General features: G+C 38.9%; 1 protein-coding gene and 1 long non-coding RNA gene across 2 annotated transcripts in view; one reads left to right on the top strand and one right to left on the bottom strand.

The window, feature by feature from the left end:
- The window catches only part of LOC149105204 (uncharacterized), a 182,747-nt gene that overhangs the window by 140,773 nt on the left and 23,296 nt on the right, over nt 1-18,678 (top strand). The gene's annotated exons all lie outside the window — the stretch shown is intronic.
- On the bottom strand, nt 7,194-17,679 carry LOC110044637 (uncharacterized). The gene is made up of 6 exons (XM_020750201.2): nt 17,441-17,679; nt 12,957-13,022; nt 11,032-11,343; nt 10,102-10,260; nt 9,180-9,287; nt 7,194-8,480 (listed from the first exon to the last, which is right to left on the bottom strand). Exons 1-6 carry the CDS (start codon nt 17,585-17,587, stop codon nt 8,361-8,363), a joined length of 912 nt encoding a protein of 303 aa, XP_020605860.1. The 5' UTR covers nt 17,588-17,679; the 3' UTR covers nt 7,194-8,360.

The raw sequence follows: 18,678 nt of genomic DNA, 5'->3' as shown, positions 1-18,678 counted from the left end.
TTAAACTTGTCGATTTGATTTTTTTATATTTTTGAGTGGCAATTTCTGGTTTCTTTACTCTAGATAAAATCTTCAACCAACCAGTCAGTTTTGTGAAAAATGATACCCTATTCTAAACCCAAACGCTTTGATTTATATACCCTGTCCTAGAGTAAATTGCTTGAAAACCATACCCTTCACAGCGGCACATACCTATGTAGCCCATATATGGCAGTGCTCCCCCCCCCCCCCGCCCCGGGGAAGAAGTGGACATTTGGAACAGGCGAATCCGCCGTTTAGTCGCGTGGCAACTCTACTTAAAGCACTAGAATAACCGTTGAGAAATGTCACACATCACACTGTTCAAAAGTCAACCGACTTCAACGTTTTCAAACGTTTCCTTGCCGAGACTCTGCTTTGCCAGTCAGTTTGTGTCCAGTCCCCTACAGTGTTACTCAAAATCAAGCGTCATTTCAATTACTGGTGTCCCTTGTACATGTAGCAGTAAGCGTCTCCTATTGTGTATTCCTTTTTCAATTACAGCGTCATCAGGTCGCTAGAGTACATTGTGTACGTTTTTTTTTCACCCCTTATTTTGGGTAAAAAAAAAAGAAATAACAGAAAGAAGAAAAGCCGGCAGGGCAAGCAAAACACCCCCACCCCCCCTCCCCCTTCCCCTTAGCTCAAGGTCTGGATCCGCCACTGAAAGTAGTGTATTTTTAGGGAAAATAATCAGCAAAACTAATCAAAAATTACTTTAAATACGACCCTTACCTACTCGTCAACAGAAAGCCCTTGCTGAATAGTGAATGCAGACTTGGTCAAAGAAAATTTGCGCTGAAAAGAAAACATCAAAATATTTTATATTCAATCGTCACAAAACGTACATCCTTAAAGCTATTTCATTGTTTTAGCAGATTTAACTTACATTTCTAGGGACATAAAGTCAGAATTTTTAGGCAATAATCCGTGATACAGGAAGGTAATAGCCATTCAGAAAACACAGTTAACTCCTAAAATAGACTAAGTATTTAGCGGGGTGTGTTAAGTAAATATTATTTGACAATATGTCACCACATTGACACCTTTACTCAGTTTTACTCACATCTGGGTGCATGAACAAGTTGTTTTGACTCAGTTTTTCAATGCCCTATCATATTACTCATAAAATAGTGTGAAATTTATTAGCAGGGAAAACAAGTAACTTGCCATACTTGTTAGTGCGCACACTGTTCTGCTCCTTGGCTAATCATTGAATAAAGCAGTTTTCATTGGCTTAGCCATCATGTGTTATGAGGCATTATACCATACTCTACAAATATGGTAAGCGTACGCGCGATTTTTTTGGGCGTTTTTATTGTTATTTTAGTCTAATTTTCTAGAGTTGGGGGCGCTTTTAATAAAACAATTATTCCACACGTGCTTGATGGATATGTGGATCCACTCGGCTACCGCCTCGCCGATCCGCAGCTACTTTGACAATGTCATGACGAAATTCATGATCATGTTTCTGGCTCCTCAAGGACTACATTTATGCTAATTTATGCTAATTAGATGCAAAAATAGGTTTTGCAAATGTCTTTGCTCTTAGATTCAAGGTACGGGGACCAAACTTTACACGAAGTTTGCTCTTGATCCCGTTCGTCGTATGACTCAGATTGGTTACCATGGCAACCAGCGATGACGTCAGGATTAACTACCTACTATTTTGGTGGTGGCCATCTTGGATCCGCCATCTTGGATTTTCGAACTCTCGTACTTCTAAAGGAAACAGTGCATTTTTAATAAACTTTTAGGGTGCGTTTCTTTAAGAAAATCCAAGATTGGATTCTTAAATACGAAAACGGATTTTGCCTTTTTTTTCTAAACAGATTAATCCAAGATCTCTCGGATCAAGGAACCGAAGAATCCACTCTGGGCAAGGATTTTTCGGTTCCTTTGATGCACCATAATCTGAGTCATCTCGGATTGATCTGTTTAGTAAAGAAACGCAAAATTCGTTTTCGGATCTAACAGTCCAATCATGGATTTTGTTAAGGTCATTCCACTGAAATAAAACCTGCACTGAGATTTTTGTCAAACTTTGCTTATTGATTGTTTATATTATGGGAACTTATAAAAGTGAGGGGTCCCCGTGTTCCTTTAGGAGCAACAGCACCTTGTTTGTACCCAATAAATCCTTATAATAGCACCATGATTATAGTCACAATTGCTTGCTAAATTCACGTTTCCGACGATGGTTTCTTGTTCTACACTGAGAATTGGTTCATATTTATTTTACACAGAGAAATGTATTACTCAATTCAAAACAACAGAAAAAAATGATCGGTCACCATAATCGTTAGCGAGGAAATGACGATTTTCCTCTATGGCGAGGTCCAGTCGTAAAGCTGCCAGTTTTTAGTGCGCGCGCGCTAATCACGTGTGAAATTATGCGCAGTAGGGATGCGCAGTGCAATACTGGGGAATGATCTTAACAAAGAAACGCACCCTCAGTAACGAATGATAACATGTGCTGCTCGAACTGACGAGTTTCTTTTCAGGGCTTAAAATTGCAAAACACACCTAGAGTTTGGAGTTTTACGGCTGTTTTTTTTTTTTTTTTCACTTAGGCCTGGTTTAGACGTCGAATTTCCTATGCGCCGAATCAAATACCAATTTGAGTCGCTTCGAATTAAAAACATGCGGCATTTGATTAAGCCGTGGCATTTCACATGTGCCAAATCGAAATCGTGAGCGCAGGAAGCACAGTGATGGGCATAATAAAGTTTAGCTTTTTCCTCCCGATGGCAAGTTTGTAATGGAAATTATTTAGGCAAGGCTAGCGCAGAGAATGGTGAACATCTGAATAAAATGAAACACTCTCTTCGTATCTTCGTATCCTTTAAAGGGGCCCTCCACGAGCGCAGTCCAGAAATGGTTAACATCTATGACGACATCCAGCCCTGTACTCTTAAAAGGTCAAACCACAAGACCGTGAAGAACAAGGACTTGAAATCTCGCGCGATTTATGATAGATTACCTCAAGTAATTGCACAACCTGTTACAGCTCATTCATGCTTGCCGCTATGGGGACTGGGAAGGCTACCTGGCAGCGATGGAATGCCTGATAAAGTACTTCTTCGCGCACGATCTCCTCAACTGCGCTCGGCTAATGCCAGTCCGCCTCGCGCAGATGAACGCACTCGAGCAGGAGGACCTTATGACGTATGAGGCATTTTAGTCCGAGGATTTTGTTGTAGCGAAGTCAGAGATCCCGTTCACGAGGTTGTTCACAGATCAGACGCTAGAACAGGCGATCAAAGTATTAAAGCGCCACAGAGGTATGTTCGGGTTAAGTGAGGACGAAGCCGCCCTAGATCACCTTCTTGTCGCGTCACTGCATCTCTACCGTATGGTAAAGCAATAAAACGCTCTCCTAAAGTGTCCGAGGCTTCTGAGCGGAACGAGCACTATCAGCTCTCTTGGAATGTTGCTGTAAGAACGCGAAGAAACGCCACGAGACTCCGCCAGTCGATATAGCTGCACTGCGAAGGCAACCCATTTACAGTTGCATCTCCCTTTAAGAGTGTGTTGTCGTCAGCTCTTGTGCCTGAAAAAGCAAAGGAAGATATCCTGTGCTACGCAGAGAAGGGCCAAAAGCGGTTTGAAGCATTTGTTGAAGACAGACTGTTGCCATCTTCTAAGCACTCCTTATGGGACGCTATGAAAAAGCTGAGACTGGTCACTATGTTCGCCAATGGATTATTAGCGCGCTTCTCCAGCAACACAACCATCAAGCTGGTCATGGTTTACAATAACAAAATCAAATGTAGTTTCGCTCATCTACTGAACGCAACACCTGCTGATCCCTCACCAGGTGTTGCGTTCACTAGATGAGCATTCGTCGCAAGAGATTTGTGTATCCTCTCCGGAAACTGACAGGCAAGGGTGCAAACTACAGAGAGATTGATGTTACTCAGCGAGTCCAAGCGATTGGAATACACAAGTGTCAAGGTCTGATTAGATTGCACCACTTCACGGGAGCCGACTGGGGAGAGAAGTTTGTTGGTATCACGAAGAATTCCTGAGTGAAAGGTTACATGGCACTCGATGACGACCATCTCGCGATCGTCTCTTTCAGAGAGCTTGGTGAGGGTCTTATCCAAAACCAGTTAGTCGACGGAGAACTGCCAACTCAATTTAAAGACCTAGAGAAATTTGTCTGCCAAGTAACTGCAAAGCGGGATTTACCACCCTTCCTGAACTTCGATGGGAGCTCTTTTGACTCGGGAACTTGGAAGGCGAGATGCTTCCATCAAGCGTGCAAACTTCATAGCCATGCGTGACAAATCCTATTCCACCAGCTGCCCAGATCTTCCCCTCATTAAAGATAACGGCTGGGGCGAAAACTAAGGAGCATATTGTGCCCGTTATATGTTTGTCTCTCCCTGCACCCCAAGCTGTTAGTGAGCTTACCAAATGCGGCTGCAAGTCAGACAGCAAGAGACTCTGGAGCTGTTTCAAGAACGGAATTCCATGCACTCCTCTTTGTTAATGCTTTGGAAATACCTGTACAAATCCATTCACAGACGGCACACGAGTTGATGACGAGGATGGTCCTGGTGCATAAGAACTTAAGTCACATTTTATGCACGAACACTTTTAACGGAACTATACATTAGTATTATACATAACAGAAAGAAGACGAAAAGCGTCTGCGTTGTTACTATGGGACTAACAAAAGTCAATGATATTTTCGTATGAGAAACTGAAAGAGTAAATGCGTTTAGCAAAAAAGGAAAATAAAAGAAAGTTATGCACTTAAATGGACATCGCTCATAACGAAAATCATTCGTTAGTTAAAGTTTGTTCTATAATTCACTGTTTTGCTTCAGAAAAATGAGAGTTCGAAGATCCAAGATGGTGGATCCAAGATGGCCGCCACCACCAAAAAAGCAGGTAGTTAAACCTGACGTCGTCGCTGGTTGCCATGGTAACTAAGTTGAGTCATACGACGTACGTCATCAAGAGTAAGCTTCGTTTAACGTTTGGTCCCTGTATCTTGAATTTAACAGCAAAGATATTCGCAAGACTTTTTTACATCTAATTAGCATACATTAGCATAAATTAAATCCTTAGAGTAGCCAGAAACATGGGAAGACGGGCTCGGAAAATTTGAACCCCATCGGATTCTTATTGCTCGGCGCAAAATAAGTGCAAAACAGCGAAAAAATCAATTTCGGCACGAAAGTCCTACTGGATTAGGGACCGTTCATTTTTTATCAGGTAGGGGGGGCTGGTGGGATTTGGAGGGCGGGCATGCGAAAAAAATGGCTTTCGAGGGGGGGGCATCCCAAAAAATAAGGGAGAAAGGGGGGGTCACGTGAAATATTTAAGTAAAACTTTAAAATGGCACAATGTTTGAATATCAAAAAAATTGCTATAGAATAAACATAGAAGGCAGGATACAAATTTATTACAAACTTTCCTTCTGCTTTAAAAAAACGTTTGGCGACAAAAAAGCATTTGTAGCTACTGAAAAGAAGTATTTAACACTGTTATTTTCGAATGCAACTTTCACTGGCACTCATCTTCATCTTCGCTGTCGTCGAGTTCTTCGTCGCCGCTTGTGCTGCTATGGGAGTCTCTTTCACCGATGCTGCAAGAAGCAGCAATGCTTTCCGTCAGAGTGTACTCTTCAGGGTACATGAAGGTGTAAACATAATCTCTGACTTCCTGCTCAAGGTTGGTGGTGATTCTGCTTCTTGCAGCATTGGTGAAATAATTCCCTTCCAAGAGCTGTGCGATGTATGGCCCATCTCTTCTAAATAACGACGTGGCAACATCCTCAACTTTAATACACCCTTCCGGGACGGCCGTTTTAGGAGGGTACACAAGGCATTGTGGAAGATCATTTCCTAGCGGGTTTCCAACACAGATTCCATAAACTCGTTGGACGTTGTTTTCAGTCCGCTTCCTCTTTCTTGCATTTGACTTTCTGCGGTTTTCGTTTTTCCTTCTCCTTTTGTTGATGTGCTGTGCATGTTTGAGTATGCCCTTGAATATGCTGTTATAATTGCTCTTATTTTGTAGTGCTTCCATGTCCTGCGTGACCTTCGTCAACTTAGCTTCTATACATTTGATCTGTTTTACATTAAAACTGTGGGTATTCATCAATTCAGATGAGGGAGATGCCAATGAGAGGCCAAATGCCACACGCTCAGGGCGAGCCATAACTAGGAGATCCGAAATTGACTTCTCTTTCTTTTGATTTGTTTTTCAAACAACAGCTCTCTGTAGTATAGGGATTGTAAATATTGTCTTCACAGTGAGCACAAAACGTGAAGTAGGGGGATAATAGAGAAATATTCAAAAAGTTGAAATCTAAATATTGTTTGTTCAATTTTTTTTTGGGGGGGGGGTCATCCCAAAAAATGACCGCTATAAGGAGGGGGGGCCACGTGAAAAAATTGGTAAGCTGAGGGGGGGTCATGCGATTTTTAAATGGTGCTTCCCAAATCCCACCAGCCCACCCTCCCTCATAAAAAATGAACGGTCCCTTACACGCCGTACCGCACTATATGTTTTGTTGGTTTTGCAGTGTTTTTTTTTTGTTTTTTAAAGAAAAGGATGAAAACATGTGGAATTATTGACGGACCTGACATGCTTATAGAAAATATGACCAGCTGATGACCCTCAAGAAAGTTTACTTCCGCTGACTCATCTTCAATTTAGTAACTAAAAACCCTCAGACTATACTAAGTTTCGTGCGCCAATTTTTCAAAATCAGGGTATTTATCCGCCCGGGGAAAATCCCATATACAAAACCCTTAAGAGGTACCAAGATCTTGTTTTATGGGCGTGGCTCTAAATGTTTCTCACCCGTTAGAGACAACATATTAGACCCATAAAACAACACATTTATCTCCTGTCATATTTTTCGGCTTAATACCCTAAAAGGCACTGCAAAAGCTCCCGCTGTGGACCTTTTGAGGCTAAACACCCTACGAGGTGGCAAAATCGCATTTTTAAGCCCTAAAGGTATGACGAGAACGCTTCTTCTTTCTGTGGGAGTCCCCCATGTGATTTATCCACATGCTTTATCCCTGAAAGAATTAAATGGCCCGCATTTTTGTTCCATTTCTAATATAAGAGTTATCCACAGGTCCTTTGAATGACCAGATTTGAGCTATAGATCAAATAATAACTGCAAGAAACGACAAAAAAACCTGTTCAGTTGACAAACGTTTAATACATAAATTGACAACAAGTTACAAGCAGTAACGATTGCGCCACAAGGTAACTGCATATGATGTGTGCACATAAAAAATATAAAATGTACTGCTTTGCAGTACCACTCATAAACAAACAGCGAATAAATATCAAATAAATAAAGAAAGAAAGATAAATAATGACATAAAAGATGTATTGCAAGCATTTCTTGTACAATGTTTTCAAGCAAGCGAAGCAAGTACATTCTGTTTTGAAAACCGTTTTTTGTTCCTCAACTTCTGGAAGAGTATATTACAAAACTATTCTAGTATTTTATTTAAATAATAGTAACGCACGTTCAAGAACAATTAAAACAAATTTATGTAGGGAAGCTTTAGGCGAAAATTGCAGAACCACATAATACTAAGTTAATAATGAAATAAAAATGTATTGTTTTTATTTCGTGTCACACGCTCTTCACATGCCATTTTTGTAAAATTATTCAAACTGGCAGGAGGCAGGCCAACGCAGCTATTTACAAAGTATGAAATGAGTTGTACTGGAAATAAACCCAGCCACTGGTGCAATTGAAAGCCTTGAAAACCAGGACCACTCAGACACGACTGCCTCCAACATTGTTCATTTTAACCCCGTATGGGTGACTACCATACATCAATATTGAGTTGTGTTCACATTCTTACAAGATCTGGGTGTGGCTAGTACTATAGAGTTGCAGAATCAATGGAGCATGCTACTAAAATGTTACAATTTGAGAATTGAAACCTAACTCTAAACTGTTACACTAGGAATACTAGCAATGCCACTGTAAACTATACATTACAATAAGGTACCTGCCCAGAGTTTTTGCCTTAGTTTATTTCTGCCAAAACATTCACTATATTTTTAATTTTTTGCTTCACCAAGAGGGGGTCACTTGCCACCCAATCCATCTCCCCCTAAATCCACCCCTGGTATTGCTGTGCTCATAAAATAGCTAGAAATCAAGCTACATGGTTCCCTTTAGAAAATTAAAGAGTCAACAAAATTTATTGACGAATTTTGATAACAACCACTCTTTGTGCAATTATATGTACATGAAAGAACTCGCTCATCAGGCTCATTAGCAACAGGTAATGAGCTACTGTAACGTAAGCCCATTGCAGCATGCACTCAAGTCACAGCTGTGCTCACACATCAACAGGCAAGGTCTCGGAAGGAGTCTCGCCAGAGGAGCCTGCTAATGGTGGTGCATTTCCTGTCTGTATGTAGGAATAAGGTGGTGGCTGCTCAGAATCCCTTGGTGGTTGCTGTGAAATAGGTCAAACAGATATGACTTCAAGCTAAGGTCAACTGGATTAAAGTGAACATTACTGTATTTATATATTTTTTTGCAGTTGTGAAAAATTATATAGTCAGCACGTATATTAAGAAACCAATCTATCATTTAATCCTCAAGAGGACAAGAGGAGGGGCAAAGGGAGGGATGAATGTCCCCCACCCCTTCCGGTTATTTACTCTATAAATATTATGCTCCATTAACCTTTCTGTATTGTAGCTGATCATATCATTCCTGATGGAAGTTTGGTTACATTACAAGACAGGTTCAAGAAACAAACAAATAAGCAAATGAAGAAAGAAAAATATATTTTTTTTTTAGATTCAAGGTTATTTGCCTTTTTACCTAATATATTAATTATTTATAAATATTTCAATGTATGGTGAGGTGACCTCTAGAAACCACCAGGCTTATAGTTGAGGCCACCTCGTACATAACAATATGGTTACATAGAAAGTGCTACAGTGTGCGGCTTTGACAGTTCAGTGATTATTTTACTAAAAACTCTTACTGGCAGTTTTTTCTTAAAATTGGGAAAACTTGACAAAGAAGTGATTGTAACAGGAAGGGAATTCCAGATCTTTGGACCTTGGTAAAGAATTTTCAACAATAGTGTTTATAATAATTTTTCAACAAAACAACAACAAAGAATAAAATAAAAATAGAGCACCTGAGTACCAGCAGCACCAGCATAGGTCACATTTAATGCACCAGTTGGGATGGGTCCTGGTGGTGCAGCAAAGTAGGGAGGCTGCTGCATTGGCATATGTACAGCTGGCTGTGTGAGGGTAGAGATTGTGTTCATAAGTACAAAGAAATGCCATTATACAGTTCAGTGCAAGGACAGTGTTTAAATTGGTTTGATCAGCATGGTGTTGCTCTGCTTTGGTCAAAAACCATATGTTTTCTAGAATCCACCCAAGTCAGAGTACAGTACACGTAGGTCTGCAGTAACTGACCAAACAATTCTCAGTAAAAAGATGTTTTAAACTTTACACTGCCGGCAAAAACTGTTTATTTATTAATTCTGAGAACAATTTATTAACTTTAAGGTCACAACAGGAAATCTGTTAACAGCTTTTTAAGGTGTCAAAAAATTATATCAAATATAATATTACTGTACATGGGAAAAATATGATCCATGGATGACATCATCTGATGGTTAAACTGCATTGTACATTAATACATTATAATAACTACAGACTTCAAACTAAGACAATTTTTTTCCACTACTGCACTACAATTGAACCCCACTATTTCGAACTCTCATCGGAACCTAAAAATAGTTTGAAATAGCGGGGTTCGAAATAGCCAATAGTAAATGACTGAGGGGTAAATCCAAGGAAAATGTTTTGAGTTAGAAATACAGTAATGGGGAATTCAAAATAACCAAGTTCAAATTAGCGGGATCCAACTGTATTTCTATTTTGTAATCTCTTATGAATGCAATCATTTGCAAAGCTCTCAAGATATTTCTCCAAAAAGTGAGAATCAGGTAGCCTAATGCTCAATGCATGAGATGTTAATAGTGACAGCAATCTTCACACAGCTTCTGTATACACGTGTACATGTAACTATTAATGAAAACTTACCTGCTGTGGAAGATACACAGCAGGTTGGCCTACCACTGGATAGCCGTGTGTTGTAGTTGTCACTGCACCGGTCGGTTGAATGATAACCACTCCACCTTGTCCCCCTGCAAAGGTGTGTTGAGGCTGCTGTACGTAAGTCACTTGTTGATTGGTTACAGTCTGACAACAATCCAAAGTCAAATTATGAGATGGTATGAGATTAATAAATGCCAAAGACAACACAATTTTGACACAAGTTTTGATTTTTTCACAAAGCTGTCTTGGTGTCTCTCAAAGTCCTGTCAGATTTGTTTGTTTGTTTTTATAAATGACATCTCAACATCTTAGAGCTCTAAACTTGCAATTTAAAAAGTCAAAATGTCTTGGGCTCGCAAAGAAAAATGCTAGTCTTGCCTTCCTGCAAAGTCTTGCTATTTCTGTTAATACCACCACTCCATGTACAAGTACATGTAAAGTATTATATTTCATCAGACTGTTAGGGTTTGTACTCTTTCAAGCTCTTCAAATGACCTTCCATGACCATTTCCATTTTTTCTTGACCTTAAGTTTAACTGTCACTACTAATTGAAAATCGTCAAAACTATCCTAGGCTTGTTTTAGAGTCAAATTTCCATTTCTTCTAATCTCTGGCGTTTGCCAAAATGTGGGAAGTTCAAATTGTCCTAAAGAGCATCTGCGTGGGAGGCTAGTTGCTTGATCACTTGCCTTTTTTATTGTGTTCTTGTTTTGACATGTGCAGCAATGAATGTATCAGACATTAAACTATTAACTTCCATGACTTTCCATGACCAACAATAAAATTCCATGACTTTCCAGGCCTGGAAAATGACATTCGTGAATTCTGTGACTTTCCAGGTTTTCAATGACTTGTAGAAACCCTGAACATTTAATTTATTTGCAAGCATAAACAAAAGTATGAACCACACTTACGGTGTTCACAACACCTGTTGAAGCATTGCAACAGACAGCATTGCAGCAGTAGATGGAGGATGAAAGGGCCAAAATGAACTCAACTATGGTAAATATTAACATACAAGAACTTAAACCAAGCCCAACCGCAGCCGTGTGTCTGTAACTGCTTGAGTAGCAGTATTTGTTGCTATACATGTAGTAACTACGATCCCAACCACTCTTCTTGCAACGTATGATCTCATTGAATTCCGCCATAGCAACGCAGTAACTGATGAACATGATTCCAGTGAGGACACAAACGGAGATAGAGAAGCCCATAAAACAACCAATCTGTTGACAGACAAAAAGTATTACAATCAACAATTAAACAAAAGAAAGGCAAAGATACAGATTTATATTATGTTTATTAGATTCATTATTTAAAACAGATTTATTACTAACAATAATTAACAATTCACACAAAAGTTCAATACTATAAAGAGTATTACATGTAGTATTACGTAATCAAAAGTAACGATTTGTAACTACATGTAATGCAGTTTGGAATAAAATAAGCACGTCAAGGAAATTTTCCTTACAAAATTGCATGAACCCAGGAGGACAAGTGCAATTTGTAGTCTCTGAAAAATTTAAAAGTGCTTATAATTTCATTCCAAATAGCACGAGAATAGTCATGTAATTACTTGCTAATGAGACACTTGAAAATAGACTATTTCAGGTTATATTTGACATACATTGATCATTTACTTAAGCAGGCTGCAGTGCCCTTGGTCCTGCAAATATCTTCCAAATTGTCTGAAACTATTTACAAAACTTTTGACAATGTTGGAATCTTTGGCAATTTCCAGATTTTCTTTCGCCTGTCTTCAGAAGGCTTCAGGTAAACTTCAACCACCTATGAAAAACCTTGACTGATGGTTGGTAGTCTACAAGTGTCCTTGAACTAACTTCAGATATCTTCATCATAATTTGCACTGGTGTTGCACTTGAACTGCTCTTAGCCAATCAGAATCGAGTAATTTTGTCAACAAAAAATACTAATTAAAATCCAATATGTCCAGAATACCAATGTAATTCTCAGTTGTGCATAAAAATTCCTTAAAAATAACATTTAATACATTAAAAATTCAAATGTGACGGATAAAATACCTTAAAATACATTTTCGGATAAAAACACAAAATAATTTATACTGTCAGTAGTAATTTATAAATACTGTATTATAATTGATTTATTATTAAATGACAGTGTTGAAATAATAGGAAACCTTACTGTATGTCCTTACTTAAACCTTATTTCTTCCTTTTTGTCAGAATTTGGGCATGATCTTCTATGCAATCGGACAGTATATGCAAAAAATGAGTTGCCCATTGCTTTTAGAATAGACAGGGTGCCAGCCCTGGGGGTAATCCCTTATATGGGCTATATAGGTATGTGTGGACCCAAAGGGTAGGGTTTTTCAGCCATTTTAGTCATAAACAGGGTAAAGATTTTGGCCATTTTGGTCATAAATAGGGTATGGTTTTCACACTCTAGCCTTGATATGGGTATGTTTTTAAGAAGAATGCACTTTTTCATCATTATTGAAAAGAAAATCAACAAGAGCCCTTTAAAAATTATGTTTACAGCAGTTTAACATTGGTCTGAACTAGGGAACTAATCATATCTAAGGCAGGTCTCAAACAGGGTTTTGATTTAAGCATCAGGTCATAAATAGGGTTTCGAATTTTAGGTCGGGACATAAACAGGGTAGGGAATATCGCAGATTTTGGTCATAAATAGGGTAAGGATTTTGGAAAGCGGGCTGCACACCCCTGCCCAATTTTCAGCAAGATAAGACTTGATGGTTGATACTTTGAGTAAGTAGAAAGTGCACATTCAAAGTACAATGTACAGCACAAGCTAAGGAATAAAATAATATCACTACAGCTGGAGTGAAACTCACCAAACATTTGTTTGGAGTTAAGTCATCTTTTGCACCGATGTATCCCAAAATTCCTGTAATGATGATCTAAAAGAGAGGGCAAAATAATTCATTAAGAGAGCAAAAATATTAATAATCCTAATATCAACAAAATCACTTGTTCTGAACATTAAAAAGGCTGTTGAGATGGCTTCATATTTCTGAAACAGTTGTTCTAAGAATGCAGAGGGACATTGGGTTTGCATAATTGTGGTGCTGGACAATTTATCATGCAACTGTGGTTTTGTGGTGTAACACAAAATTTAAAGTTTTTTCATCACGAGCCAGAGCTAATTGGAAGCTCAAATATTTGCCAGGTCTGGTTGCTATGGGGTGACGTCATTTATCTGTTATGTTGCTGTCATCGCAAGAATTTTGCGGTTCTATTGTGGTTTTGCGATAATTGCTTTCAATGAGAGAAATTAATTGTGTACAAAAGTAACCTGGTTATTTTCAGATATGATCTGGCCACACAATTGATATTTTATAATAAATTTTCATGACACGGGAATATTGCACGGTCATATATACTAAGGACCTTGACTTCAAATGAACCCGTCATCGGCCGTTGAAAACGGACGCAAAATGATATTTGCCTCTGAGTTAGAAGATATAGTATTTCTGCTGATGTATTTGTGCAAAATTGAGCCAGTTTTCAATCGAATTTGCCTTGAGGAGTTACAGAAGATGCACAGGTTTTCTTTTCACGGGAAGGGCAACAAAGAAGTGGCCCAGCCTGTACATTTGGATTGGTTGTCGCTTAAACCATAAAACAGTTGTTGAAAGCCAAACGAAACCGCCAACCACAACTGATTTATACATGAATTCATTCACCCAAGAACAACGGAGAAAACCGAGAAAGTGTCTTCAGCTAGCGTTGCCTGTGACCAGCCTCCTAGAGGATCAAATCAAGACAACAGCTTCAAAACTCAACAAACCGAATGCACCAAGTTAAGTCATCTGATTAATCCTTTATTTATATCACAACTTACATGTATTGTCATGCTTTTAGATTGTATGGGGACTAGATAGCTACTAAAATGCTAAATCACTATTTTTATTTGTGGGTTAGACCCTAGACTGAATTCCCTGGTACACTAGTTTTCTAAAAGACAAAAATCACCATATTATCAGGCACATATAATCCTCGCAGTATTTCTACGTTGCCAAGTGCTACAAGATATTTTACAAAATTAAAGCCACATAATTTTTTAGTAATGCGTGACATTATAGGAACATGTTACATATCCTTTTCTGGTTCACCCAGGCTGAAGTCCATGCAATACAGCTGCTGAGTGCTTCGGGATATGTAACAAAATCGCTATAGTTATTTTTCTGTCGTGCGTGACATTATAGGAACATGCTATATATCCTTTCCTGGTTCATCCAGGCTGAAGCCCATGCAGTACAGTTGCCGAATGCTTCGGGATATGTAACAAAATCGGGATAGTGATTTTTCCATTGTGCTGTTTCCAGAATCGCTTGGCATTTCTCGTAAACAACTAGATTATATACTCGAGATTTCTATCGTTCTTGAGAGCTTTGTCATAATTTTTGAGATAATTTCCTGACTGTCCATAACATTAACTGATTTACAAAGTGTCGGTGCACATGATTTTTGAATTCGACTACTACAAAATTCAGATTATTTTTGGAATCGCTAAGCACAACAAACATTTATACAGAGAATACTCTAAACACGTTTGAATCAGGCTTTCCGTGGAAAGTCTGAGAAAATTTCTGACTCTCGGGCATTTCTGGGCTGCCGGTCATAGTCACTTCGCTTACTGAATAGCAGTGATAACTGCGCTTAGCGAAAACATTTCATCTATACATGTTCCATAGCTTTACAAGAGTAAGAAATGTATCAAAGCGTCTAAGTTTTAAACTGGTGGTTGCGCCCCAGCCTAGAAAACACATTGTTTCAACGTTATTTTTTCTTTTAATCCAAATTCTTTACGTCAGTTGCGTGATTTCCCTAATAGCTGACTATTAAAATGTTTGGTATCTTTCAAACACAATGGAATTGTGTTACAGAAAATATAATTTCACACTTTGGGATTATGACACATTCGTGCAAAACTTGACGTGTTTTGTGGAACATAAACGATCACCGACAGGGATATGATTACACTGGAATGTTGTAAGCCACTGGATATCCCGTGGAGATGTAGGACTAAAAGTTCTACATCTCCATGGGATCCCAGGTCTGTTTTTTCAGCTGCTAAGAACGTTTGGCTCGTTATGCCTAGACACAAAAATTAAATATCTAATAAATTATTGTATCTATAACATTATTCTTGACCATATATTTGCTTCTGTCAGGTAATCTGTGTGCAATCATGTGGGTGTGACTCCAAATACAAGTATCCAATTACACTCTAACCAAAGACGTTTTGTAATTGGATACCTAGACCAATAACAAGTCAGCTACCTGCACTGTAATGGCTTTCTTCTTAGTGTTTCCTACAGCTTTTAAAACTTACATGTATGGACATTGCTACTGACTGACTTGTTTGCTCAAAAGAAGTTCTCATAAGACCTTTTTAAAATTATCTCAAAATTTGTTATTGATACAATTAATAATTATTAGTAGTAATTGGATCTTGTGTCGTACAAATTATTTAGAGAGTAATCATGCTGCTTTGTGATTTCAAATCGGCCTCACCCTTTGTACTCTCCTGGGTGTTTGGAAAACCCGAATAGTGAATAGTTGTGAATGGCAAATAGTCACAAATAGCGAATAGTAGGAATAGTTTCAAATAGTGCGAACAGTGGCGAACAGTTGCAAATAGTGGGAAATAGTGATGAATTGTGGCAAATGGGGGGGGGGGGGGGATAGTGATGAATGACAGAAATTTGGTACCCTGTATTTTGCAGTCAACCTCGGAGCAACGTGGGATGGGATTTTCCCGCTAAAAAGCATAGATGCTTATCAGGACAAAAGGTGTTTCTAAACGTAATTTCTTCTGTTGTCACTGCTGCAACATATGATGCATGTTTTAGGAACCCGGTTTTTCGATTGTCTTGCTTATTACTCATAATAAGGTAATATGGTTTACCCGCCTGATTCCCTGTCCACTATTTAGTATTAGTGGCCTCCATAGCCTTTGAGTGGCCTATAGCCTTTGTTGTTTATTTTCAGTCATGCCTTTGTTGAAATAAAGTTCTCGTAAAAGAAAATAAATAACCGTGCAATGAAATAGTGTAACAAGTTAGACAATGTAAAACAAGGAAGTTACCGAGAAGGATCATATGCAACAAGCAGAACATTAAAAAAGCATCCATACTAGCATGAGAAGGCAATAACGTAGAAAATGAAAAAACACTTGCAAAGAACATAGTCAGACTGGATTCTGATTGGCTGAGAGCAGTGCAGTTCAAGTGTAACACCAGTGTAAAAAGTGTAACACCAGTACAAATTACACATCATAATTCTGCATTATGATTGGCTGAAAGACAATAGGAAATTATCTAAGCCAATGATATCACATAAAATGATGACGAAAATTGTGTGCGGAAACTTTGAAACAAACTTTTCGCGAATGAGAAAAAATGACTTCAAGAAAGATCTTCTGGCACTATTTCCATGTGCATTTTCTTTCTATATTATTAACAAGTTACCATAAAATCTTTCTTGTTCACTTCGGAATCATTTTAAGTTTTTTGAAAAGCTGAAATTGCACTCGAAGCAGCGGCTTGTGCAATTTCAGCTTTTTGAAAAACTCACTTGTCCAAATAAATTCCAAATAGAACAAGAAACCGTATGATTACCTATACTAATTATCGACGCACATGTATAATTCACCTGAAACCCGGCCCAATATTGGCCTGCCTAGACAAACATAGGTAAATACGGCCAATACAAGCTTTTAAAATTTGTTTTCCGGTTTAGATGTGGTTTCAGATTTCAAGTGCTAGCTCATATATATTATATATATTGTAGGTACTTATTAAATCCTGCCTTGAGTGAATAACCAACAGCCTGATCTGCGCATCAAAGCCGCGTGTCATGCTCCACTTGGCAAATACTTGCGAATCACGTCGTATAAAATTGGGTTAAAAGCTTACGTTAATGGCCGAACAGGGAGGAATCTACTAACCAAATTAACTTTGCACTTGAAGTTTTCAAATTAAGTACTAATTCGGTCATTACCTAACTGTAGTTGGTAAGCGAAGACATGAATTTTCTAACTGATCATAATATAAGTTCAGTTTGATCGAGCTACCGAGAAATCTGAGCGACGTCGTTACCGCTGCGAGCTAAAGTTAAATTCTACGTGCAACCGAGGAAATTCATATATAAGGTGAAGCAACTGAAGTTGCATGTATGTAACTGCAATACACTGAATACACTTAAAACACTGACCTGGTCTCGATGAGGTATGTTCCTGGTCAGAACTTAAACTTATCATTTCAGCGAAAGTCTCAAAACTTCGAAATCTCGCATGGAATTTTGTGCTTACCCAAATGCCAACCCAGATTCCAAAACCAACGTACGAAATCCAGCGATCTACAGCAGCAATAGATGCAATTCCAAAGACAAGCATTAAAGCACCAAATACCATCTGTGCGATGGCTAAACCTCGCAAAGAAGACGCCCGATACACCATGTTAAATCTTGAAGAAAATTGGTCGCCACGGAAAATCGAGCAAATCGGTAACTCATTGAGATTAAATTCGTGACGTCTCAGCGCTAGGACAAAATTTCAATAACTGCAGAGATTCTCGCGTGCTCATTGGCTTATTTTCATTGTCAATAAGCAGACAGACACATGAATTTAATACATAGATTTAGGCCAGCCTAAAACCTGAAAAGCGTAGCTCCTGGGCCAGGTTGTTCAGAGCCCGAGTAAGCTAACCCAGGAAAAGGTAGAATTTTGATTTGAGTTTCCAACTTTGTAGGGACGTTTTCTGTATATCGGTTGGCCTTCTGTTTTGAGTTTTAATAATCACCATATACACAAAACAAAACAGCAAAAAACATTTGTATAGAAGAAAAAGTTATAATTCGGTTAACTTCTAATCCTGGGTTAGCGTTAACCACCTTCCGAACAATCCTGCCCTGTTTTTAATAAGTTAACCTGACATGAGCCTGCGATCCAACCGAAAACCAGCACTTGGTCAGCGGTCAACTTCAAAAAAACAAGTGACCTCGATGAGCGATGAGCTGTAAACTTGAGCCCGCGATATGGTCACGTGATACTGGTCAGGGGATACCTTGTTTTGACAGGTGTCAATTGATCATAACATAGATGTTCAATATCAAAGAAGTACACGGTAAACCAAGGCCGCATGTCTCTGTCTAAATATTATTTGGAGTATGGCCGCCGATGGCCGACTATGTCGCCGTCGCCGACAGGTCTCAAAAACCGCTGATTGGCTGGGGACTTTTTCTAAGGACGCGTGCGCAGAACGTTGACCGCTGACTTACTGCGGGGATTGGAAGCGCGATCGAGTGGCCATTGAACGGTAGTTTGTGTGAACAGCGCCTGATAGTGCTCTTTTCACCACAAGTTGGTGCTTTTTGCTTGGCCAGTTTGTCAGTATACTTGCAGTTTTATTAATGGTTATTTATGAAGAAAGACTGGGTTGTTGAGGATGAGCATAAAATCAATGGATTGCAGTTGATGTTTGCCGACAACGACGATGTTAGCCTGCGCTTGGAGGAGCACAGCAAATTCGACGCGAAATTCTGCTACAT

This window comes from Orbicella faveolata, unplaced genomic scaffold, assembly GCF_042242905.1.
Source record: "Orbicella faveolata isolate gen_17 unplaced genomic scaffold, um_ofav_v1 contig_34, whole genome shotgun sequence".
Classification (NCBI taxonomy): domain Eukaryota; kingdom Metazoa; phylum Cnidaria; class Anthozoa; order Scleractinia; family Merulinidae; genus Orbicella; species Orbicella faveolata.
This window is presented reverse-complemented; position numbering and strand designations above follow the sequence as displayed.

Coding starts and splice junctions, on each gene's coding strand:
- LOC110044637 (XM_020750201.2), bottom strand. CDS start 17,587: ATGGTGTATCGGGCGTCTTCTTTGCGAGGTTTAGCCATCGCACAGATG. Junction 10,261..11,031: donor CAACAGGTGTTGTGAACACC/GTAAGTGTGGTT, acceptor GATTGTTGTCAG/ACTGTAACCAATCAACAAGT. Junction 8,481..9,179: donor CTGGTGCTGCTGGTACTCAG/GTGCTCTATTTT, acceptor CCTATTTCACAG/CAACCACCAAGGGATTCTGA.